General features: G+C 54.3%; 7 protein-coding genes across 7 annotated transcripts; 2 read left to right on the top strand and 5 right to left on the bottom strand.

Annotated features, from left to right (window-relative positions):
• Positions 1–413: 413 nt before the first annotated feature.
• On the bottom strand, positions 414–3,611 carry QC763_702810 (uncharacterized protein; the record flags this gene model as incomplete). Its single annotated transcript, XM_062915295.1, has 3 exons — positions 1,656–3,611; positions 788–1,571; positions 414–742 (listed from the first exon to the last, which is right to left on the bottom strand). Exons 1-3 carry the CDS (start codon positions 1,812–1,814, stop codon positions 414–416), a joined length of 1,272 nt encoding a protein of 423 aa, XP_062761344.1. The 5' UTR covers positions 1,815–3,611.
• Positions 3,612–7,129: 3,518 nt separating this feature from the next.
• QC763_702820 (uncharacterized protein) lies at positions 7,130–9,701 on the top strand. Its single transcript, XM_062915296.1, has 2 exons — positions 7,130–7,318; positions 7,392–9,701. The coding sequence occupies exons 1-2, from the start codon at positions 7,280–7,282 to the stop codon at positions 9,531–9,533; spliced, it is 2,181 nt and encodes a 726-aa protein (XP_062761343.1). The 5' UTR covers positions 7,130–7,279; the 3' UTR covers positions 9,534–9,701.
• Positions 9,702–10,045: 344 nt separating this feature from the next.
• On the bottom strand, positions 10,046–11,719 carry QC763_702830 (uncharacterized protein; the record flags this gene model as incomplete). Its single annotated transcript, XM_062915297.1, has 1 exon — positions 10,046–11,719. The coding sequence occupies one exon, from the start codon at positions 11,717–11,719 to the stop codon at positions 10,046–10,048; it is 1,674 nt and encodes a 557-aa protein (XP_062761342.1).
• A 718-nt stretch (positions 11,720–12,437) lies between these two features.
• QC763_702840 (uncharacterized protein) lies at positions 12,438–13,346 on the bottom strand (the record flags this gene model as incomplete). Its single annotated transcript, XM_062915298.1, has 1 exon — positions 12,438–13,346. The coding sequence occupies one exon, from the start codon at positions 13,344–13,346 to the stop codon at positions 12,438–12,440; it is 909 nt and encodes a 302-aa protein (XP_062761341.1).
• A 1,100-nt stretch (positions 13,347–14,446) lies between these two features.
• QC763_702850 (uncharacterized protein) lies at positions 14,447–17,244 on the top strand (the record flags this gene model as incomplete). The annotated part of the gene is made up of 2 exons (XM_062915299.1): positions 14,447–15,283; positions 15,479–17,244. Exons 1-2 carry the CDS (start codon positions 15,016–15,018, stop codon positions 17,242–17,244), a joined length of 2,034 nt encoding a protein of 677 aa, XP_062761340.1. The 5' UTR covers positions 14,447–15,015.
• Positions 17,245–17,552: 308 nt separating this feature from the next.
• On the bottom strand, positions 17,553–21,971 carry PDE1 (3',5'-cyclic-nucleotide phosphodiesterase pde1). The gene is made up of 2 exons (XM_062915300.1): positions 20,506–21,971; positions 17,553–19,871 (listed from the first exon to the last, which is right to left on the bottom strand). The coding sequence occupies exons 1-2, from the start codon at positions 20,635–20,637 to the stop codon at positions 17,943–17,945; spliced, it is 2,061 nt and encodes a 686-aa protein (XP_062761339.1). The 5' UTR covers positions 20,638–21,971; the 3' UTR covers positions 17,553–17,942.
• Positions 21,972–22,841: 870 nt separating this feature from the next.
• QC763_702870 (uncharacterized protein) lies at positions 22,842–24,773 on the bottom strand (the record flags this gene model as incomplete). Its single annotated transcript, XM_062915301.1, has 1 exon — positions 22,842–24,773. The coding sequence occupies one exon, from the start codon at positions 24,771–24,773 to the stop codon at positions 22,842–22,844; it is 1,932 nt and encodes a 643-aa protein (XP_062761338.1).
• Between the last annotated feature and the right edge of the window lie 449 nt (positions 24,774–25,222).

Raw genomic sequence — 25,222 nt, 5'->3', positions numbered from 1 at the left:
ACCGGCAGTAATACTTTTTGAAACAATAATGAGAAAATCCGAAAAGAAAACAAACACGTCGTCGGTCATTCGGCGGCTCAGATATCGTGTTCCTGAACCGGGATGAATGGCTGGTGTCTCGAAAAATGTCGTTCCGCTGTTCAATGCAATGATTCCGGGGTATCGTAAAAAACGCGCTTTGCGGTAATAGCCTCTTGTTGGGCCTGTGCCGATGTGAACTGGTCCGAACCATCTGAAAGTTTCCATCTCCTTCTTTTTCCTTCTCTGACCGACTTTAGCCATAAAAAATACCTCCTCAGCGATAGCTTGGTCCTCCACAGGAGAACACCGCCAGAGCGGAGTCTTGAGGCATGGGCTGAGCCATGACCTGTGAACTCTCTCCAACGTACCACCGTCACCTGAGGAGTCCGCGACTACCGCATGTTGCTGGTGTCAAACGAAAACTGAGTGGGGAAAGCCATGCTGGCACTGAGTCCGAAGGGATCAAAGTCATAACTAGGGTCGAGCAGCTGCGTCATCGATGGATATGCCGACTGCTGGGTGTGAGCAGGGCTGTCGATCGGCGACTGGCCGGCAATGACCTGGGTCCCAGGGGGGCCCGTCGTGACTGGCGATGATAGCGACATGGACTGTGGCTCACCAGTGTAGGGCTGACCAGGGTAGGGTCCAGGGCCGCCGTTGGGCGTGTCAGGACCCTCCTGACCTTCATCCATCATGTCGGCTGCAGCATCATATTCCTGTTCTGTATTCAAATATTAAAACCTAGGACGACAGAGTTCTATAGGACGAAGGGGGGACAAAGAAAAGAGATGGGACAACTTGCCGAGCTGCTCAATATGATTCTGGAACGATGGCGTAGGGTAGAAAGCGGCGGGACTCTGCGTCACATTCTGTCTCGCATGGTTCGTGGGCTGATGGATTCCGGGTATTTGCATTTGGCGAGGTCCTGGCAAACCATGAATCGGGGCCAGATGAGGAGGCGGAGGTGCCTTCATACCATTGACTGGCGCCATCGAGGGCCGAACAGAGCCGTTCATGTGGTCAGAGGTTGCTGGTGAGGCAGCATGCTGAGACCCAAACGAGGTTGTCGCCGTGGGCGAGGCCGAGTGGGACGAGGGCGTGTGTCGACTCTTGGGCGACAGTGCCGAGACGTGAGAATGAACTGGAGGAGGCAGCGGCGAGATGGCTCCCGGCTCCAGTTTCGGGGCGATGCTGGAGTTGGACCGGCGAGCATGGTGGCGGTTCAGGATAGCACGTTGGATCGGAGGCGGCTGAACCAGGTTCTGGGGCATGTGAGTCGGCCCAAGATTCGGACTGCCAGTTTTAGCACGCAGCTCCGCTTGCACGTCAATGCCCTTTTCCAGCAGAATCCGCTCAAGAAGCGAGTTCTTGTAGCGCAACATCAGGCACTCGTCGGCAGCATGGCGATGGGCAGCCTGGAGGTTAGCCAGGTTTTGCTCATGGGTGCGGATGGCCTCCTCGAGCTGCTTGATGTACTCGGTTCTGCGCTCACGAAAAGCAGCCTGGGCCTGACGGTTCCTCTGCTTTCTCTCCTCAGATGTCGCATAGATCTACTTTGCCGGTTAGTACACGTTTGTCATGAGATCAGACGTGACCCACAGCACATGGCGATGTGGGCACAAAAGAGTACGTACAGGTTTGCGACCCCCTTTTCGCTTGGGCTGCTGGTTCTCGGCTTGGGCCGGGGCGTTGTTTAGAGGCGCCTCTCCTTCCGGGCTGGACGCCATGGACTCTACTTCACTGTGGTCGTCTTTGGGTGGATCTTTCTTGTCGACAGACATCTTATCGGACATATCCTTGCTGTCCGGTTCGTGGCTAAGGCAGATAACAGAGGCGTTAGACCTTACTTGGCTCTTCTCCAAAAAGCTTGTCGTCGATAGGGGTGGTGCCGTGCCGCACTGACAGCTCGGTAGGCGTCGGCCAAGGTATCTCGACGAGGCAGGAGATATCAGACAGATGATAAAGAGGTAGTATGTACCTGATTTTGGGCGGGGGCGAAGCAGCAGCAGTAGGGCGCTATGCTGCAGCGGGAATGCCAGGCGATGCACACCTAAACTCTGTTGGAGTTTTTGGTGGTGGGATGACAGCAGTGACAGTTCGACAAAAGCCGGGGAAGGGCGCCAATCAGTGCGTCATCTGGAATAAACGGTTTGCGGGATCCGGCAGGTTGGGACCGGGTGTTGTTCGTTCGTTTCAACGGGGGGGATCTGGTATCGGTGGTATCTGTCCCAGCGATAAGGTAAGGCTGAGTGAGGTGTTGGATTCCCCAGATTTTCGTGTGTCAAAACCAAGATTGTCGAGGGAGATTCCGGGAGGGTCAGAGATAAGCAGAAGGTCGTTGACAGGTTGGGTATGTGTCAAGAAAAGAGCAGAATGGAGGGTTTTATGTAATGTTAATGCCGGTGGTGGTGGGAGGGGTCCGCAGACCGCCGCTAGGACTCTGGGCCTGCACGGAGACAAATAGCCAGGTGCTTCCACCCAGCCCCGACCTCCGTTCTGGGTTGAACCAGGTCACGCTGCGTTTCTGTCGTTGGACCAAGTCCACGCCGTGACTAGATTGGCTGCCGTCACTCACACGCTGACGCCTGCGTTTTGCGATTTGTTCCTGATCCTGATCCGGCTCCGAATTCTTGACAACTCGTGTTTTGTTTCTCGGTCGTGCTGGTTGTCGGGTGTGCTGGCACTGGCACCAGCTTTTATTCTTTTTTGGTGTCTTTCTAGGTTGTTGTCCGACTTCCGGCTCCTCGCTCGCTTCACACCCCTCTTCGCACAACGGAACTTGCTCGATCAGCCGATGGGCCGTCCAGTATCCACTCTGAATCCGCTCAAGACTCAAGCCTTGGAAACGTCAACAGAAGAAGACACCGATTTGGTCGACCTGCAGCTGGAGCCTCGGGACGGAACTTGAACTTGTTGGAGAAGGATGAGCTGGCCGTCCTTGGGCTTCTGCTGATGTATGGAGATGGGAGTTGTCCCCGTGGGCCTTGATGGGATCTCAAAGATAGGATCCTATTCGTTGGGGGACAAGTGAAGTCTCAACAAGAGTTGCTAGGTTCCCGGCCCGGCGGGTGCAGTGAAGACAATCGACAGACAAGCTTCTGGGCCCTGGAGAGATGGCGGCTAAGTAGCAGACGATGCCACGAGGAACAAAGCCGGGATGGACTGCTTTGGGAGCTCTTGGGATCTCTTGGTTCAGAGCTGTTTAAGAGGTTGTAAGAGGGGTTGTCCCTAAAGCAATGGAGGCGATGTCCCGGTCTCTTGCTTTGAGCCTTGGAGAATGGTTCCTGGTTGGCTGGCTGTCTTGAGTCTGGATAAACAGTCGATTCAATCAGTCTTGTTCAATTGTCGTCAGAGGCTCAACTGTGAGCTTGAGTTGAGAGAGAGGAGGGTTGTTCGTTCTGCTCTGAACTCTCTTCCGGCTGGGTGGCACACCCTGTTATAAGTGACTAATGAAAACCAGGTACTTCGGCCACAAGTCACTCGACTCCCTGCTCTGTTGGAACGCAACCTGTTGCGCAGCAAGTGACAGAAAGAGCTGGCTCTCATTTCAGAACCCTTACAGGGTGCTCGGACCACTGTCCGCCAGCTGTCATCTGAGATTTGACAGGCGACCCTTTCTGTCAGCGACCACCATCGTTCGTTAGTCTGCGACGGGAACATGGCTTTTCCCCTCACAGCGGTCCTGCATGCACCTGGTCAACCGGGCAATAACAGGTCAAAGTTCCCCCCTTTCTCAGAGTTTCGGGTTTTCAGCGTTTACCAGCGTTTCTCTTCAGCGTTTTGCCCTCTCTTTTGCCTTTTTGGAAACTCTGGAATGACTGAATGACTCCCACCAAAAGTCCTACCGCTTACCAATTCCACTCGCCTCCTCGCCCGTTCGGTCTCATTGCCCCCCCCGAGATCTATCGCCAGCCTTGGCGAGTGCCCGGGGAGACTTCTCAGAGTGGGTTGAGACTGAAGCCAAGATTGTAGTCAAGTCGAGGGATGAATATCAGGCCTTGGCTGGATCAAATAATCTGGATCAATGATGGTGTTGTCATGTGAATAGAGGAGCGTCAGGCACAACCTTCACATCATAGGGACATGCTGGTATTTGTACGAGTTATTCCTCTCCAGCACAACAGCTTTGAGCCGCCGAAATCCGTGAAGAGGAGGAGATGGGCTGAAAACCCTGCCATGAAGCGTGATCTTGACGAGTCTCGAACAACTCACGAGCTGCCATATGTGGGTCTATAGTCACGCTGCAGTTACATGCCACCACTCTTCACCACGAGAAAGGGCAGCGTTCTGAGGATGCCGTGCCTTCCAGAGGCGCTTTGCCCAGCAGGCCATCACCACTTCAAGTCTTTTGTGCCACCGACATCGGTGTTCCTTGTCGATGGTGGAGAGGGGCTGGAAGTGGAGGCATTTCAGAGATTTCGTCCACTGCTGTTGCACTGGGCTTGTTCTGGGGGTGGTTGTCAGGTACATGCTCAGCCTGTCGTTCAGCGTTCAGGAACAACATTGGCTGGGTTTAAACTGCGGGGCAGATTCCCTGACGACACCTCGCCAAGACACCAAGAACGCCAGAATTTTATAGTCACCTGAGCCAACAAGACAGCCCGCTGTTCACAACCCACCTGTTCCTCCCGCCTGGAACCCAAGCGCTGGGGGGTACACACTATTGACGAAGGACTTCGGTCGAAAAGAGTCCTACCAGCGTCGATCTTGAAGACTTTTTTTGAGGATTAGCAAGAAGGAAAAGAAAAGAACTTGAAAGACCATTTAAGACCAATGTTGTATATGGAAATGGGACGTTTCCAAGATTGGCATTGGCGAGGGTTGCTGAACAGCTTGCCGGGTGCTGCAAGACCACCTGTTGGGTGTTGACAATGAGGCCACGAAAACTCTTGCGGCTCGTGAGCATATTTGGTGACGGCTTGTGCTTCCAATAGACTGAAGGGGCAGCTCAAGTATGCTCAGGCGCTGTGAGATCGATAGATTAAAATGTCGGCAGTCATCCAACCAGAAGGCTTTCGAGATTCTGTTCTCGGTGTTCGGGGAGCAGTGGGAGCTTCAGCGTTTGCGGTTGCGTTTGGTCGACGTTCCAGTGACGTTTCCTTCAACCACTGGAAAAAGAAAGCCTTTTTCAGAGTGATGCACCCGCCGCGCCCTCCACTGTGGCCCCCAGCCCCCCCTGGCAGCCATCCCTGAACTCCTCACGCCTCCGCCGCCGCTCCGCAACGCACGGCCTGGACGGGAAAGCTGGCGACCGCCGAGAGTTAAGAGACGGCATCCTCCGACGACACCTCTTGCCCGAATGCTTCTGCTTGAGATGAGAAATTGTGATCCCTCAAAACCAAGATGTTTTGTCTCTGATCACAGCTGAGCAGTGCCGCGATGATTCTCTTGCAAAGTTGCACCATTCGTCTTGGCTTTTTTGGGGTCGTCAACTTGTCTTTCGACAAGCCTCGTCTAAACAAGCTCAAAGTAGCTAGCAACAGGGGGGGTGATTACCCGAGTCCATCGAGTGCCCAGACATGCGGGGCGGGGTTGTTGGCGCTGGATCAACGCCCAAGGCATCGAGTTTTGTGCATCTCCGAGGAGCTCATCGATCCTTGGTAACGTTCACCGATGTAGCTCACCGGCCGATGAGGTGTTCTTGGTGGTGAGGTTCACCTCCCATGACATCAACTTGCACGGAAGGATCCGCTTCACGGAGGCCTATACGAGGGCAGCCATACAGTGAGTGGACTGAGGACTCTCAACCTTGAGTATCGCGAGAGATTCTGTTAGTCCGCACTTCCATCTTGAGACCGATACCGCCTGTACAGGTTCAACAGAGTTGTACCAGTGTTCGTCCCTGGTCCGATACTCGTCTTGCTGGCAGAGAGACCGAACGCCCAGAAGGCCAGTTGGAGGGGTGGTGAAGAGCGAGAATTTCTTCTGCCATGAATCACCAGATGGTCGACATGCAGATGCCGGACATTCTTCATCGAGGCTTCGTATGGGATGGCGGGATGGGAAGCTCATTGGTCTGGACTTGTCGACCGCATCGGGCAATGTGACTGAGAAGCAACTTCTACGCCTTCTGGAATGTTTCTAGCGTCTTGTGGCGCCACCAGTACCGGAGAGCAGTGGTGGTGGGGGTCAGCCACAACCAGTTCACCAACCCCGCTCGTCCGCCTCTGATATCGACGACTTCAACGTCGCGTACCCCGTCTCGAGCCTCGTCTGGGGCACCAGATTGATGCAATTTCCTGGGTGCGGCATTTTCTCAACTCGGCATCCTGGGAAATTCGATCTGAGAGGTGCCGGTGATGATGCAGTCGCCCAGCAGTTCCAAGACGTCGAGCTCCAATCATGGCGCAGCTGATCGATAAATTTGCGCTCATCAGTATCGATTCTTTGACCGTGGGGGTTAGTGGTGTTTCAACCACCTATATTTTCTCGCAGCTATCGTCTGCACGTCGACGAAAAGAAGATCAATCAGGGCTTCCATGCAGGTCCCAGATCCGATGGTGAAGATACCCGCAGTTGGGAAACCACATCTTGTATCAGCTTCCAAACGGTGCCGTCAACGGTGAAAGTGTCTTTTGAGAAGGCCTGTGGGCATGGTGAGGGTTCGAGACGGTGAAAAACGGAATTCTCAAGACCACAGTATATAGGTTCTTCGAGAGAAGGATGTGTTGTGTTGTTTGACCAGTTGGATATTACCTCTGGCCGAGATATCTCGCTGCGGAGGGATATATCGACTTTGGCACTTGGCTCTGTCCTGGGCTTGGGAGGGCCGTCCGGAGGGTAAGCTCTGAGGGCAATAATCAAATTGTTTGCTTCTCGAGTAGCAAGGCGATGATTACTGTCGGCTTCGGTGGTAGCTGTGGGGCCATAGACTGTCGTTGAGCTTCAGGAGAGTTAAGTTGAGTATCGATAGTGTTCGTGTGCAGCCTAGTATGCGTCGAGTTTAGGAAGTCTGATCGAGTGCCAAACTGCCGGGAGTCGGGAGCAGCTGGTCTGTGCCACGAACTCACCTCACGCCGGTGACACGGGCCCACAAAATCAAAGGGTTTGTTTACTTCAACGGCCTGCCAGCGAATCAAAATTATCACCCCACCAGACATCGCTGGCACAGTCGCACCTCTTCCCTTGTCGCGTCTTCAACCTGACATCATTTCCATCTCTCCACCAACATTCCAACACCGACAAATTGTCAAAATAGCTGTTTCTTCGACCGCATTTCCCCTGCATTGCACCGCCATCGCAGCGAGCTTCCGACATCATGGCCCGCCGTTCAGCGCGCCTGGCGAGCGCCCAAAGGGTAAGTAAACAAACAAAGACAAACATGCCAAAATTCGACGACAATGCCGCTAACCCGTGCTTCGCAACTTCAGGCGATGAAGCCGTCCCATGAGGAACCAGTCCTAGCTGCCGTCGCCGAGCGAGATGACACTCCCGCCGAGAGTGCCGCGGTTCAAAACATTGATGCTGTCGTTGCGTCCCCAGCCCCAGCTCCCGGCCCAACTCCTACCAAGCTGCCCGCGACACCAGCTGGCAAGGTTTCTCGCATTAAACCTCCTGCCACAGAAATGCATCCTGCCAAATACCATCCGACCATGGCGCCACCTTCGTCCGGTCTGCGTCTAGGCTTCACCGACATTGTCAAGCCCACTTCTTCTCGCAGCGATGCACTTCCCGGCGCCATTCAATCTACACCCACCAAGATTGCAGTCCCATCTTCCTCTTTTACATTCAGACAACCCGGTCACTTAGATATGAAACTCGGGCCTGAGGCTCAGCGCATGATGGACCAAATCCGCGATCAGGCCGCCAAAATCAAAGTCGAGTTGGCCGCCCAGCGCGAGGCAGAGAAGGCCGAAGAAGAGCAGATTAACAATCGCAAAATTGCTACTGCCAAAGGCAAGGCCGGCCGTTTCAGCTCAGCCCATATGAACGAGTTCATGAAAATGGACTCGATCGCAAACCATCCCTCAGCCTTCAGAGCCCAGTCGAACCGCATTACACCACTCAAACAAGGCGTCAAGCGCAGCCAATCCAAGGCCAATCTCGACGAACCCGAGCATGCTCGTTCTAAGCAGTCCACTCCAGTCTCGACGATTCCCAAGGCCAATCAGCGTGTTGACGAGGTCGAGTCTCCTATCAAGCGTGCTCGTCAGCATATCGAGGACGATGCCACGACGAAGCGTCCAATTTCACGAGATGCGAGCGCAATTCCGATGCCCAAGTCGTCTTCTAACATGGCCCTACCTCGGTCCAAATCTAATCTTGCATCGTTGATGACCCCAACCAAATCTTCGCTTGCTCGATCGAGCAGCACCATTGTCAAGACCCCTGTACGTGGCTCGCTTCTGCGTTCACCCTCCAAGCCTGCGCTGGGCGGTCTCATCAAGTCTGCCACGACGAGCAACATTGCGGCCGTTACTGCCGTTGAGAAGGAGACGACCAAGACGGTTGAGGTCAAAAGCTCAAAGGCAGTGCTTTTTACCACTGATGATCTCAAGAGCCCCAAGGCAGGTGTTTCGACAGCCGAGCCCAAGAGTCCTGAGGTGGCCGTCGAGGTCAAGACCCCCAAGAGCCGCTTCGAGCAGGTCAAGTCTCTGTTTCGCCGCTCCCAGGCCAGTGCTGCGAAGCCTAAAAGCACTATTCCGATGCCCTCTGCTCTTGGTTCCAAGACACCAGCCCCTCCTCGTCTGGAAAAGGAGCTTCCTCCAGTCCCCATGACCACCCCTGCCCGCAAGCTCACTAAGCGTGTGGCTTTCACCCCCGACACTCAACATGCTGCGATGGCTCAGAACTCTCCATCGCCGGTCAAGTCTGGCGTCCCCGTTCCCGCTGTCAGGCAGCCACTTGGAGAGGTCCATTACCCATCGTTGGACGGCGTCCTGGCTGAGCAGAGCGCCGAGGATGTGTCTTACCCCGACCTCTCCACCGTCCGCCCCCTCCCAGATGCGCCCACCGAAACCAAGGCCCCCTCCGCCGAGCCATCCGTCCCAGGCACATTCTCCTTCCGCGGTGACAACACCATCAGCTTCGGCGGTCCATCCTCTTCATTCGGCTCCTCCCCCGGGCAAGCTAGTATCCGCCCCGTCCGCCCATCTATTCTGCCCACGGAGAACATGCCTGGCAGCTTCCCCCGCACTTCATCGTCGACGACGGTTTCAAACAAGGAGAATGAAGCCCCGCGCACGGTGTTTGTCGCTCTGCCTCATGGCATGACGAACAAGAAGCGACATCGTGTTACGTCGGATGAGGAGGAGGAAGAAGCGGAGCGAGAGGCGGCGGATAGGGCGGCCAAGAAGAGGAAGCAAGTTCCCGAGGGGGATGCGTTGCTTGCTCCGAGGCTGGTTGCCGCGAGCGCGAAGAAGACGGGGATGCAAAGTGCTAGTCCTAGGAAGATGGCGGCTTTGCCTGGTCGCGCGCCCGGGACGCCGAGCCCGATGAAGAAGAAGACTACGGGAGGTGGGATTAGTCTTAGTCGGTTGCAGGCTTTGTCGAGGCCAAAGGTGAGGAAGTAAAGACACTCCCACTTGGACTTGTGTTGCCATGCCAATCACTTGGCGTTTGCTGCCGGTGATGAAGCATATTGTTGGGATAGGGCAGTCGATGTCTTTTCGATACGGGGGAGCTTTGGGGCGTTGTGGGTGACACCACATTCTTAGTTAGCCTTGACGAAGAAAAGCTTCCTTGGGAGTTGATACTGGTATTGTTAGGGGAGTGGGAAAGGTGCATAAGTTATCTGGGTTGCTTTTTTATATTCACTTGTAACGATACATTACACGTCATCATTTGAGGGGAGTTTGAGGCGGCGGCAGCGGCGGCCTTTGGGACAACGGGAGAAATTTTCATATGAAGAAGGGGGGGAAATGGCGTTAATAGGCTGGGGATTGGGCTTGTCTGATGAGCATGGGAGTTCTGTAGGATTATCAACTTGAGAGCTATTTTTTGCACGAGCTGCTGCTTTTTCATCATTGGAGATGTAGTTATGTGTTGTCTTGATACCTACTCATATCTCTATCAGTTGTTTGAGTCATCGTCCAAAAAACCTCCTCAAAAGGTCGGCTTGTACACTTCTCCTCTTGCTACTGCTCCCCCCATTCCCGCTGCCACTACCACCACTACCGCCGCTTCCCCCCTTTTTCTCATCTCTTCCCCCAAGGGCACCGATAGGGATCGTCTGCCCTATTTCTTGGTGACCTCTTGTGGTGGTGACGGTGGTGGCGGTGGTGGCCACCATCTCCGGGGTTTGAACCCGTCCATCGCTGGGCTCTACTTTCACTGCTGGCGCGGTAGCCAGGCTACCATTCTGCCCTGTGCTAATTCTTGCCATGCGTGCCTCTTCATCCTCTCCTCGAGGAAACTTTTGTCGTTTTCTTCCAGAGACTGTCCGCCGGAGGAAACCCTGTTTGGGGTTGTTAGTGGGTGTTGTGTTATTCCCAATAAGAACAACAGGTGCCGGTGGGGTGGTGATTGGCGTGATCGACAGCGCTGGTGGTGGCTGCAACTGTGGTGATGACCTCGACTGGTGAGCTTGCCGCTGGGACTGGAGATACTCGGTTGACATCCTTGGGTTGGTTCGGTGGATGTGGATCGACATCACGGGGGGTTCTACTCTTGCGGATGGGTTTGAACGGAGGGAATGGTAGGAGGAGTACTGTCTTGTCGATGTCCCGCCTGTGTGTGATGCTGTAGGGAATAGGTTGTAGGAGGTGGCTCGGTTCATCCTCGAGTCGATCTTAGTGAAGGGGTCGTCAGCTCCTAAACTTTGGCTTTGTCGGCCTGATGATGAGACGGGGGAAGAAGGGTACTCTGGGGGGGTTTCGTATGAGGAGAACGTGGTTGAGTTGTGTGACAGGCTGTCTTTGTGGGCTGCTTCTCTTTGGATGGGCGAGGAGGGGAGAGTCTTGTTAGAGACGAATGGTGCATCGCGGTGGATAAATCGTCGTGGGCTGCTTGTGGGTGGTGTGTTTTGGAGTGAAGGCACCTCTAACATCTCGCTGTGAGGGTACTGCGTCTTGTTGCTATCCGAAGTAGAGAAATGCCGATCTTCGAGACGGACGGTGGATGCGTGGGAGTTGTTGCTGACCCTCGAAGAGTACGAACGGACATTGTGGCGCCTGATCCGGGACTCTTGCTGCGTTGGGACAGGAACTTGATGAGAAGACTGAACCGGCGAGGCGGGCGAAGGCTGTAAGAAAGACGGAATCCCTTTTGTCGGACTCGGTCGAAACGATGTCTCTCCCAGCGGGTCAGACAGCGACACGTAAATAGTCGTCTGGTCATTCCCCTGATCACCTCCCTCATCAAAATCCGACCTTGCCCCCTCCTCGTTGACCCGCCTATGCAAATGAATCTTCTTCTCATTATACCCTTTTCTCAACCCCTCCCACCTGCCCCTCGCCAGCCCATTATCCCCCTCGGCCCTCTCCACCTTTCTCAGCGCCTTCTGTACCACCTCGGCCTCGTTCACTTGTTCTCCCTCTGCACCCTGCTGATCTTGCACATCAACCAAACAGTTGATACACATCGGTACCGTGTCCACCTCCTTCGCCTTGTCCTCCTCTCCAGTTCCATCGTCCTCAAACCATTCCTTGAGCGGTGTTCCCCTGACCACATTTTTGCACCCGCAGAATAAACACCCGTAGCATGCCTTGTGCCAGAAGCACCACCCCAAGCTGACACAGTCCTCCCCGCGGAAGACCATTTCGTTGCAGACCCAGCATATTGCCAGGTTGGTGATGGCTATGTAGCAGGCGTGGCATGCTAAACGGGCCGAGGAGCCGAGAACGTGAGGTTTTGAATTCCAAGGCGAAGGGGAGGAGAGCCGCTAGCAAAATGTGCAAGTGAAGAGTTGATGTGGGGGTTGGTGCTGGCGAGGTGGAGGGAGTGGAGGAAGGGGGGCTTTCTTCTCGGTTGCTGGAGCTTGTAAGACTGGCGTGGATGAAGAAGGAGGAACGCCGCGGTGAGTGTTGGGGGTGGATGTCATGATGGCAAAACGAGTGTCCCCGACGGAAGATGGCTGTCCAATGCCTGATTGGCAGGTGGACGGATGATAACGAGTGGTGGTAGATAATGTCAATAAACGAAGGAAGATATATTGATGTCGGCAACGAAAGTGAACAAGATATGTGTAGCTTACGGATGAGATGACTTTGTTAAAACATCTGTTGTGAATACCTATATCGACGACATCAGACGGACTTGGGCCTGAACCTTCCCAGTCTCGTAGGGTGGGTGGCATTTGTATACTTACGGCAGGAAACAACTCACATTCGTTAGACTGAGGATGGAACCCCCTTCTACCACACAACCAGGGAAGGTGCCATCGACCAGGTAGGCCTTTTATGCATTCGCATAATCTATGCCAAACATGATCTATCATCTTATCAATGTCTATATACCCGTTTATACTCGACTCATCCTCAGTTCACCTGCTCCCTCCTCTCCAACTTGGCCGCCCCCTCGTGGCCCCCAAGATCTTTCGCAAAATCCGGCCTCGGCAGCTCCATGCCCTCCGTCACCCTCCCATAGGTGATCCCGCCCAACCTGCTTATCGGCCTCAAAACCTCAATATCCAGCAAACTCCCCTCCTCATTGATCGCATCCTCCCTCGCCCAGAACTTGACACCCTCAACCACCGCCATGGTACTGCTCACCTTCCCAGGCGTGCTCTTGCTCTCAAACCCCCTCAGACTCTCCAACTTGCCCTCAATGCTGAAAACCGCCTCCTTCACCCTCGGCGCCTTGACATGCTCGCAATCATACACGGGCGTCAGACCGCTAACATCCCACTCTGACACCCCGTACGGCGCGTTGATGGCGGTGGAATTCGCCGCCTCGAGGAAGCTTTCAGAAATGATGTTGATGGTGCACTCTTTTACTTCGTCAAGCTGGCGGAGGGTGTCCTTTGCTTTGGTGGGGTCAGGGTTCACCAGGGAGGAGGCAAAGCCGATGATGAAGAGAGGGGGGTCGTGGGAGATGACGGTGAAGTAACTGAAGGGGGCGAGGTTGGTTACTTTGCCATCGGGGGAGACTGTTGAGACGAAGGCGATGGGACGGGGGACGATGGCTGAGATGAGGAGTTTGTAGTTGAGGTGGGCTGGGCGGGTGGGGGAGTAGGGGTCGATTTGGCGGTGGGGTTTCTCTTTGTCTTGTCGGGTGGAGAGGTGGTTGGCGCCAGCACCAAATGTCCAGGAGGGCTGGGGTGTTTGGGTGTAGGAAAAGGTTTTGGTGGTGTCAAAGGGGGGGCGGGAGGCTTCAACGGCTTTGAAGTCGGGGTGAGGGTTGCGTTGGATTTTGGACTCCCAGTTGGAGGTGTTTTCGGCGGCCATGGTGGGCTGTTTTCTACCGAGTATAGGGCTTACTGTTTGGAAAGACCTGCAGTAAAAACCTGGGGTTGGTGCGGATGTAAATAGGGTCACTGGTGGTGATGTTGATATCGGCGTTGATGCCGGCACAAGGTGGGGGAGGGGTCGTCGGCGATAATGATAGCTGCGCTTGTCGTCGGGTAACGGAAGGCGGAATGAGGGCCGGAAGATGTGGAGGCGGCGGGCCAAGGGACCCGGCTTACACAAGCACGTCGACATAGGATGCTGGCAGTCAGTGTTCTGCCAAAGTTCAACATGGATGTATATGTCTACAACTACGGACTCTTTGTCATCAGCCAGCCATGTGTAGACCTGGCAATGCTGAATGCCCCGGACGCTAGACAACGAGAAGTGGGCCGGATGGCAGCAGCTATAGGGCTGACCGTGTCAGATCTCAAAGAAAGAGTCGGGAACCAATTGACGTCGGGTGCCCGGAATAAGCTGACCACGTTTTGTTCTTGCAGGAAGATGTCTGATCTTTTCGGCAGTCCATTCATCATCCATTTTGTACGACAGCGAGGATTCTGGGAGGACCCGCACGGAGCGGGCTGCCCCGGCCATGGGCGCGGCCTTCGGACCGGGAATTTGCCATGCCTCCTGGCTCCAGGTGCTGTGATGGAATCATCAAGCCATGCGCATATCTTCTCCTCTCGGGGAGACTGTTTGAGGTTTCGATCATTCAGCTGAAATCCCACGCGCTCAACCATCCAATCACCCTTGTCCCGGTTGGACGCTATGCGCCCCACGCGAGCGTCGGTGGAGAACCGTTCAGCTAAATATGGCTCAGGGCGAAGCGAGAAGCGCGCGTTGGCTTTTGTTGGCACCCTCACTTACAGATTCTGTCAGACAAGGTACGGCAACATCTCTCGGTCTCACTTTTCTATGATATGATGGGCATACAGTTCTCACGAGCTCGCTGTGGAGAGACGGCAAGACATGCAGAGCAAGAAAGCCTCGCCATCACGAAGTTGTAACACTGTGGCATGCAAGTAGCCGGCACAGAGCCTCGCCCCAAGAGTCACCCCACCATTCGGAGGCCCTGGCAGACCTCACCAGGACGAGACGAGACGAGACGCGGGTCGGGGCTGATACACTTGTCTCTCCAAAGGCTGGGCGCCGGGCAGCGTCTTGACTGGTTGGGGCATCTTGGGCGCATCAACACTGCAACGAACACGGAGTCGCAGTGGGCAGGGCAAGCGAGATGGCGGCGCGCAGCATTTGTCTTCAAGGAACTGCCGCAGAAACAAGCAAGAGAACCAAGACCGAAGACCAAGTACCAACAGCCCGCTGGGGTGGCATCGCGATGGTCTTCTGTGCTTCGTAGGGCAGCCGGACGGGGTCCCGAGAGATTGGGGGCGGTCTTGGCTGCTGCCATCCAATCCCATCCCGCTGTTCTTCAGCCCATCGACGGCCTGTCACCCGGCTTTCCTTCCCTTCAGAACACCGACCACCCAGACCACAGCACCCCTCCCCTGTCCTTCTTCTGTTGTCGGGTACTCCTCTGATTCTTGTGTCTCTTTTGGGCGTCACTCTCTCCACCAAAGTGTTTGTTTGCTGCTATTTGCGTGATCCTGTTGCAAATGTGTCTTTTGAAACCATAATCTCGCCTCTCCTTCCTGGCTCCTCGGCCGTGATGGCGATGGCGACGGCGACGGCGGACACCATCCTAACGAGAAGCCCGAGTCTGCTGACAGCAGCTTCTGGACCTGGCGGCGGCGCCGTCGCAAGCGCACCCGCTTCCACAACGACCGCGAACAAGTGCGGAGCCGACTTTCTCTTTCCCAAGAACCTCGACTTCTTCTATCATCTCGACATCCTGACCGTCTCGTACCGGTCCACCCTTGCCAATCCCACTCTGTCGTGTTGGTGTGGAGGTCAAGACGGCAAAGCAGCCGTCCAGAGTCAGTTGTTTCTTTCCACTTCCATCTCCTTTCGAGTCTCTCACCCCACCACTTCCTTTCTCTCTCTCTCTCGGGCTGAGGTGCCAAGCACAGCACTTCCCCCCTACTTCTCGATAGTGGCTTGCCCCCTTCCGCACGCCCGCTGTCACCACTGCCAGGTTGCTGACTGATGTGATATTTGTACCACCCCTTCAGAGCTCAGCACCCGCCATGCCAGCCCGTTCAACGGCTCCGCTCGCCTTCAACTGAACTTTTCCTCCACCAACGCTCCCTGCTGGTTCGAGCTCACCTCAGAGTCTGGGGATTGTGGAGACGTTAGCGATAGGTTTGTGGTCTTGACGAATCAGCGCCCAGCGACCGGCACTTCGCCGATAGTCTCAATATCGACGCCCGTACCCGTACCTGCCGCGCCGAGACGGACAACTACAACGACCGGCCGGCAGAAACATCTGCAGCTTCGAGCAGAAACAACCTCGACGGCCCCCACAACCGTCGTCTCAGAACCTTCGGAACCCCAGGCCGGGGGAGACAGTCTCAGCTCTGGAGCCAAAGCTGGTATCGGCATTGGCATCAGCCTTATCTGTGTCGCCATTGTCGCCGTTATCGCCATGGTATTCTTCAGGCGCCGTCGCCGAGGCCAGGATGCCGATCACCTCGGTGCCATCATGGATCATGAACGTGGCAAGGGGAGGAAACCGGAGAAGCGCAGTCCTGGCGCGCCCTCGATAGTGTCGGCAAGGTCGGACGAAGAGGCACTGTTTCCCATACAGCCGGTCTACGATGGGTTTCCGGGGTCGATGGGATACGAAGATGTTCGCTCGCTACATTCTCTCACCAGCCACTCTCACTCACCAACAAACGGCCATCACTCGCCAACAGCACCCCACCAAAACAGCTACTGGTCGCCGCCGCAGGAACGAAGCATGGAGGCAGATGAACTCGCCGCTGCTCGTCTGAAATCACAACACAACACAGCCATCCCCCCGGTCATCTCATACGGCCCTAACCCCGTCACCCCAACATTACCGCGACCTACACCACGAGTGATAGAACTAGAGAGGAGGACCTCTCCCCACAGCTCACCAGACAGCATAGCAGCCGTCCCGGTGGTACCAATAATGCCGATCGTGCCTGATTTCCCAGAATATCCCGATTACACGGGCTATAACATCCCGGCCCCGGCACCAGCAGCAGTCCCATCCAGGCCATCATCAATACCCGAACAACTACCACATCCGCACCCCTCCCCACCGCGACATACTGTGTCGCCCAACGTCGTCACATCTTATGGTCCCAACCGAGTAACACCAACCCCACAAGTGGTCTCCCCCACCGTTCCTCCAGACGACACCATGATCAACCGCCGCTACCAAGAGCAAACCTACCACGAACCCAACTACCCAGAACAGCAGCCCCCCTACCAAGTCCCCGCGATCGCCGAGGTATCAGAACAAAACCATGACCGAAACGATTACCACCACCACCACCACGAACGTCAATTCTCCTGGGACGAATCCCCCCTCCTCGGCGCCTCCTCACCCGTAGGCGGCCTCCCCCCTTATGCCTCCCAGATCGAGTTCGAAGCCATGACCAAGGGAGCCATCCGCAACATGCCCGAACCCCAAGCCGGAGCGGAACTACCCCCCACAAAGGACGGGTACTACCCCGAATTCCACCCCATGACGCAGGTTGAGCTCCCGGGCGAGGCACCCCAGCTGCCGTTCCAGGTCTACAGCGTGCAGCAGCAGGACTCTTCATCTGGGAGGAGGGGAGCGGGGGCGGGAGCGGGGGCGGGGGCGGGGGCGGGGATGGTGGTGGCGGAGCAGAAGGTGCTGATTTCGGCGGATTTGTTTTCGGATGCGGACATGAGGTTGTTTATGGAGCAGAAGGCGAAGGCGAGGGAGAAGAGGAGGAGGGAGATGGAGATGGAAAAGGGGGAGGGGACAGCAGAAGGTAGGTAATTCTGGATTTGGAACCCGGCGGGATAAGGGGATATCAAAAGTAATAAGGTTGGGGGAAAGGGAAGAAGGGGGATTATACCATTGCAAAGGCGTTTCGGGAGGTTATTTATATTGTCGAGATCTTTTGTGATTTGCACAAGATAAACAAACAGGGGAGGTTAGGATTGGTTGGGGTCAACGGACGGCACAAAAACAGGGGCGGAACTAAGCATTGTTTTTTAGTCATATTATTATCATCATCATCATCATCATCATCATCATCATCATCATCATCATCATCATCATCATCATCATATGACATATTCGGTGGGGGGAAGAGGTTGGTTACCTTTGGATATTTAGTGCCTACCTACTTTATTTATATATACCTAGTATATTATTTATATTTACTTCAATCCCATTTTGCATTATAACGTGGAAAGACATGTTGGAAACAATGTTGTACAATATTGCACAAAGTAACCTACCCTCCTCCCCTCCCGATTGAAACCTCCAAAACCCAATGAAGAATGGGTATCATGTAAAATTTGCCAAGAGGAGGGAAGCGCAAGCAGACACAGTGATGATCCCCCGCTCACCCGGATCATCACCACATATCCCGTAATACATCTTTACGTTTGCAAAATTCCATCATGATTTGCCATTACAATCATACCCATCAGTACCATTCATCCCTCATACATATCATCACATCATACCTATAAAAACAAACTATCCCCCTGCCTACAGACAACAAACTCACACCCCAACCCCAACCCCCTCTCCACCTCCCTCAGTTCCTCTTGTATAACCTCCCTCGCCTCCACCCCGTCCTCCCCTAACTTGTCCTTGACATGTATAATCACCACCTTCAACCCCCTCAACAGCCCTCTCAGCTCATTCTCCTCTTCCATCATCTCCTTGTCTTGGTTCTCGTCGTCGCCATCTCCTTCTACCGACTCGGCCAGTGTAGCATGGGGGTCGTTGCTCAGCGGCGTCGCCGGGCCCTCCTGCATGTTGACATCCTCCTGGGGGGGTCGGACACCAGCAGGTTCGACGTCCGACAAGCTCAACTCCCCCGTTGGGGTCGCCAGGTGCGGTGTAGGTGGTTGGTTTCCACCCCCCTGATTATTCCCACCCTGCAAAAAGTAATCTTGTGGAACGGTGCCATCTACAGCCCGACGATTAGGCTGCACCGTCCTCGGTGATATGGGATGGTCCTCCTTTTCCGGCTGCTTTGTATTCCCCGCCCCCGTCCCCTCCGTTTTGACCTGCGGCTGGGGTGTACTTTTTCTTTTGGACAGCTGTATGCTCGCCCCATCTTCCAATCCCGAAACACCACCGGCTTCCCTCTTCCGTTTTTTGTTGTCGGCGGCCGGGGCACTGGTTATGCTACCTCTTCTGCTCTGAGGATAGAGCACATTCTCCGCGTGGCTTGCCCTTCGGGATTTAGGCATGACGGAAGCATGGCTTGGTCTTCGAGAAGAAGGGTATGTCTGCGGTGGTGGTGGTGCAGGGGGCGCGTTTTTCGCTGCCAAAACCTCCTTTGCCAGCGCCGTCATTTCTTCGGCGAGATATCTCGGTGCCAGGTGGCCGTATAACCTGTCCCGGGTGACAGAGTTGTCATAACTGCACTCGATAAAAATGGCTGTTAATTTCCCCGCCGCGATCTTGGGCGCGGCAATCTGCCAGACGAATAGGTTGCGGGGCGTGAGACTTTCGCTGTCGGGCTCGACGTCGCCAAACATGAGGATTTCCCTTCCGGTGGGGACGTGCTGGAAGAAGTAGGCCGAGCTGTCGTAGACGCAGTAGGATTCCTCGAGGGGGAGTCGGTCAGACAGGGAAGAGGTTCGGCCGGGGGCGACTGATTGGGCGCGTTCTTGTTGTTGGAGCTGGATGAATGGGGGGAGGGAGATGCTCGTGCCGGGGTGGTTGAGGCCTAGGGCTATTGACCTGCTGGGGGAGCGGCGGCCGGACATGCTACCTCTGAGATCGAACGACGCCGGGCCGAGGGAAGAGCCGTCGAAGCTGCCGTGTCGCATGCTGGTTGTGCTGCCTCGGTGGCTGTGTTTCTCTACACAGTGGCCGTGGCTGACGCTGAAGACTTTGATGGCTAGGCCATCCCCTATCTCGAGATAGCCTCTGGTGTCCCCCTCCCCGAGAGCTGGAGAGCCACCCTCCACCAGCCTCATGTAAGTAATCAGCCCGTGGCCGTTGTTCTCGTCGCTCAAATTTGGCCAGATGATATTGTTGAAAATGTGTTTCTTGAACCCCTCTATCGTCACTGGAAGACCGGCTAGCCTCTTGGGTCGGCGCATGCCAGCAGTGTTGACGACCAAACCAGCAATGTGGTCCAGGTGCGGGTGGCTGATGACATAGGTCTCGACCAAGTCCTGCACAATATCAAGGGCGTTCGCCTTGGGGCTGACATTATTGATCTCGAGTCCGGCAAAAGGACCGGTAGTCAGAGTATGTGGAAGCGACTCCTGTGTCAACGTCATTGGTTGGGTGTCCTCCAGTATCTTCGCGATAGCCCCCAGATGAACACCCGCATCAAAAGCAACCACCGAACTCCTGCCCCATTTTGACGAGACAGACCGTACTAAGAACGAGGTGACATTATTTTCGAACGGCCCGCCTCCCGAGCCCTACGTACAAAACACATATTAGCTATTATTTACATTTGCACAAGCATGAGAGACAAAAGAGTAAACAGTATAGAAGACATGTCTTTCATGGCCCAACAACCCCAGCGACCCGACAGAGTGGAATCGAGCAAGCCACCACCGCGCTGAGACCAAGCTGGATCAGCGAGGTAAGATGGAACGACAAAGCATTCTTTGTCACTGGCCCAAGAGTCATGGGGGTGTTCCATGACGCAACACAGACTAACCCAGACAAGAAAATCTGTGCCTGTGGCTTTTTTCTCTCCGTGGTCTTTGTTGGCTTGTTCGAGAACAGAGACTGCCCTGGACGGGGAGGGGGTCGCGGGTAGGTGCATGAGATTTACCCTTCAGAGAGGGAGGGGGAGGGGCAGGCGGTCTTGGTGGGCTGAATGATGGTGGGGTCCAGCCAGTTTAATCGTGTGGAGCTGGACTTCCTTCAGTGGGCCCCCCCGAAGCTGGACAAGGTTGACGACCGGCAACCGGAGGTAAGATCGGCCAAGACATGGGTGAGGGAAAGATGAGTATAAAAATAAAATAAAAATAAACTGAAGGAAAAGGAAGACCAAAGAGAAAACTCCAGATATGATGATGAAGACAATAGGAATAACCAACTCACAAGAACAATGACATGCAGCGCAGGTTGTTGTTGTTGCTGTGCTGCATCATCTCCAACATTGGTGTTGTTGTGCGTGGCAGAAACAACAGCCTCCTCCCCATTTGCGACCTCAGTTCCTCCTCCGCCCCCCATCAGCTCGGCTTTGCTGGCACGCTGTGTGGTAAGAAGGAACCTGGAAGATACGACAATGATTCAGGTCGGTAGATCGGATACCTCTCCGGTGTTTATGCGGCGGGTTGGTGGGCGTGTGTAGATAGAGATCAGAGAAGGGTAGGTCGCAGTGCGAGTGGCTTTTGCCAGCCTGCCTGGCCTGTGAATCCCAGGATCCAGATTGCGAGGAACCAGCAGATAGATTGTGTGTAGCAATCGGGAATTCCGCGACCGTTTGTTCGCTGAGCGTGTGTGCTGCTGCTGGTGGCGATGCGATGCGATAGGATGATACCGTAAGGTGGTTGGGGGGTGGGAAAAGGTGATGCGGGATTCCCCTGCTGCAATGCAGGAAGCCGGGTCCGGTGAGATGGTGCTGCTGTAAGGTAGGTTGGGTCTCGGGTGGGTTTTTGGAGAGCTGAACCCGGTGGGTAAGACAATACCCTTTTCTTAACCCCCTGAACTTGCAGCTTGTATATCGGACAAGACAATGGAAGTCTTCTAGGGAAAATGAATTGGCCGTGGAAGGCGAGGGACCGTTTTATGTTGGAGCGCAGACAGAGAGGCTTTTCTCGAATGGCGCCGTTCCAGTGCCGTGGCTTTTTTGAGGAACAGGCCGCTTGTTCCCAAACCGCAGACGTTTCTTTGGGGCTGGCCTCTGCCGTTCCCCTGCAGTAGTAGGTCCAAATGCTCGACGGCGGCACGACGGTAGGTATTGCTGCAATGGGGGCGGGCGAGTTTGAGTGTTGATCGAGAATGAAGTGTAGAGTCCAAGATGATTAATTGTAAGAGAAGAGAGAGGTCCATCGGACTATTATAGAAAACGGGATGGGACTTCCCAATTGGTACCTACCCTACCGCAGGTATTCAGCGCGCCCCGGTGGGAAGAGGAGGGTTCCTTAAGTTCTTTCACCTGCCGGCGAGGCCGCTCTGGCAAGGCAACAAAAGTTTCCCTATGCCCCTCCATTGTTGCGCAAACTTGGCTTTCGGTCCAGGCAGGACGCGGGCGGGAGCTAGTGGCAGCCGGGAATTTAGGGCTTGATCTTGTAATCCGTGCCCCGTTTCGCCTTACGAATCCGAATGTCTATCCAGGTTTCAGGGGTGTCGTTATCGTCGACTAGCGCCTTGGAGGACGACGTTGGAAGATTCCGGGGGAGCTCGATCGGTGGTGGTGACGTCGAATGGAAGGCCCGGGGTGTGTATGGCATGGCGGGGGGGTTGTCTTCGGGGATGCCGTTGGTGGGAGAGGGTTGGGGGGCTGCATTCCCGATGCAAGGCGGCGGGTCCTCTGCATCCATTCACATCTCGTTCTCCTGGTGCATCCCATGCCACTCGATCGAGGTGAAAGTTACGATATTATCTGTGATACGTTTTTACACCTTGGCTGGGTAGATAGATACCCGTCTGCATGTGACCGAGTTTATCAACATCCCATCCAAGCAAATTGTGACGCCAACATGCGCACCCCCGATCAATGAGGGGCTTCTCGCTCTCACCAGCCAAGGCAACATTCAATAGTGCGATATGTCCTCCCTCATATTTTGCATTATCTACAGTGTAAAAACAGGGGGCATCGATCAGAGTTAAGCAGTGGGATCTCCGATTTGTCCAGCCTTCTTCTCCAGACAGCGAATATGTCGACCCATTCGGATTGTCCAACATGATCGAACCAGTGTTCCCCGAACAATCTGACAATATTCGAACAAAAAAAAACCCGGTGGGTGTCATGACTACTGAGGGGTTGGGAAGTCACGGCATATCAAGCTCACCGAGTGGTGTTGTGTGAGTGTGTACTGGCTGGCACCCTTAGCCTCACATGAAACCAGGGACCACGAATATGCTGCTTCATCTCGAGCTACACAGCTGGCCGTAGGTAGGTAGGTAAGACAGTAAGTAAGTAGTACACTCTATCATCAAAGGTCCTAACTACAAGGGCAAGGGAACGGCAACTTAATTCACATTTCCACATGAGCAGTTCTCTGAACAAAATTATAAAAGAGTATTAAACATTATTATTTCCCAATACCATTATGTATATATATCCGTATCCGCTTTTTTCTACGTTTACGTGGCCATTTTTTTCGTCTGTGTCTACGATCTACAACCTACCACAACCCATTGAGAGTACAACGAAAGAGAGATTTGTGTGAGAAAAAATGGAGAGAGAAGATGGAGTAAGAGATGTGGAACTACCACATACTCGAAGCCCTCGTCATATTTCCATTCTTCTCAATCCTCTCAATCACCCTCTCCAGATCCTTCAGCTGCCTTTTATTCAACTTCTTGATCTTGCTTCCCACCTCCGGGACAATCCCATCCCGCAGGAGGGTGTTGGCCGTCTCAGGCTGAACAGCCGAGAGGATGTTGTCCTGGATGTAAGAGGGCTCGTCAGCGATAGCCGCACCGATCTCTTGGGCTTGAGTAAGGGTGAGATTGGGGTGGGTGTTGAGGAAGCCGACGAGGGAGGTGGACATCTCACGGCTTCTAAGGCGCGTGCGAGGTCCGGGGGATTGGAGGGTGGTGGGGGAAATTGTGGTGGTAGGAAGGATGCGCTGCTGTGGGTTAGTAATGACGGGGTAGGTGTTGAAGTTGAGTGGGAAGCCGGTGAGATTCCCCATCCCCATCTCCATCCCCATCATGTTGAAGTCAGGGATCTGGTAATTGAAGTTACCCATGACAATGGGGTTGGTATTGAGGTCAGTGTTGAAGGGGATGTTGACCGGAGTAGGAGTAGAGTCGACGGAGGTGTCGATGGAAGCAACCTTGCAACCCCTAGGCCTCTTGGTAGGCCTAGGGTTATAAGTAATGCTATCCTGAGTGTCGCCTTCCTCCTCCTCCTTGTCATCATCACGGGACCGCCGTTTGTTGACGTTGTTTTTTCCATCCCGCATCTTGGCTTTGATGTGCATGAAACGTTCCAGGTTACCCTTGTGAATACCAATATGTGCGCCACCGCGGTTCTCACGCATATTCACCCTGTGCGATACCTCATGGGAAAGGTGGTACATGGTGAGCTTGTACCCGAGGGTAGTGTGGTGCGAAGGTGGGCTAGGGATATGGAAGCCGTCATGGTCAGCCTGTGCCATAAAGAGTAGATCACAGCGCTGCTTGTTGTCCCGCAGCCATTGATAGTAGGCATTGAGCATCTGGGGGTGATCGCGGAGTAGAGACATGGGATTTCTGGACTCGATGGGGAAGGTCCGCACATCGGGCTTGATTTGAAATCCATGCTGGGCAGCGCCGTAGTGAATAAGGTAGGCAAGATCAAAAATCTTTTCAAAACAGTGAAGATGCATGTAGCCTGCATTGTGAAAGGGATCGAGATGGAGACCGGTCTTGTCGGAGAACTCATCAAAGGCAATTCGGAGAAAACCCTTCCAGATGGTGAAATTACCGGGGCAATGCTTATACCGGCACTTGGCGGAGTTGCCGCCCATGGCGTACCGGCCGTTGACCTGAGAAGGTGAGTTCTGGATCCAAACGGTGAGTTTTCTCTCCGGGTTGGGGCACTCAGTACCCTTCATGAAGAGGATGAGTTCATCCTGGGTGAATCGCTTGGCCGGATTCAACTCGACGTAATACCTGCAGTACTCAAAGAGATGTTCAGTAACCCTAGCGTGCTTGATAAGAGGGCCCCAGGCTTGAACAGTGGGGGGCTTCTCGTAGATGTCGGCAGGGTCCTCGTTCTTGACCTTTCCGTCGTTCCTGCAGCTGAGAATGATCTTCTTGCCCTGGCGAAGCTTGTCCGACAGGGTTCGAGGCTTGTTTTGAGGGCCCATGAGGTTTTGAGTTGCGGGGGTTTCAGTGACGAGGTCTTGGGTGTTACCAGAAACCGGGGAGGGAGCCCTAAAGATATCGTAGAAAGAATTCATGGCGTTAGAGTTCCACACCTGCCGAGCAGTGTTTTGAATGATGGTGTTGTTATCGGAACCAAAGATGAAAGTGTTCCGCTGAGCAGTTTCAGTGGTGGGAGGGTTCTGGGCAACCTCCGGGAGTGTGTGAGTAGGTTGAGATGTGGTCTCCGATGGGTCCAAGTCCGGGTAGATCGAGTCATAGACATCGTCAACGTAGTTAGAGAAGAGGTCATCATGACCATACTCTGATCCGAGGGTGGTATCCATTTTTGGTGGTTGTTGGGGTACGAGTGTGAAAAGTATCGCCTGCAATACTTGAGAGAGTGTTCTAGTTGATGATGATGAGGATTTCGAAGAGCACAAGAAGCTGCGCCTCGAGATCCCTTGAATATACGAAAAGAAATGGAGAGAAACAAATGATATGAAGCGAATACAATCGAGTTGTCTGGGGGAAGTAGTCGACTATTATATGCACAGCAACACACAGGACTTATACTGGCACAAAGACGAGGACATGAAACTTGCTAGACTATAGCATCAAAGGCATGGTGGTGGTGTGGGCTAAGAATGGCATTGTAGTCGAGAAAAACTCGTGTATTTTTAGTCTAGAGACAACAGGAACCGCGAGAACAAAGCCAGAGACTCGGCTCTCGGCTGCCCTTGACGGCTTGCCATGACGCTTAAAATAAGCTTGCAAGCACAAAGAAGGTTGGTGA

This window comes from Podospora pseudopauciseta (genome assembly GCF_035222475.1).
Source record: "Podospora pseudopauciseta strain CBS 411.78 chromosome 7 map unlocalized CBS411.78m_7, whole genome shotgun sequence".
Taxonomy (NCBI): Eukaryota; Fungi; Ascomycota; class Sordariomycetes; order Sordariales; family Podosporaceae; genus Podospora; species Podospora pseudopauciseta.
The sequence above is the reverse complement of the archived record's forward strand: the minus strand, read 5'-3'. Positions and strand labels throughout refer to the sequence as shown.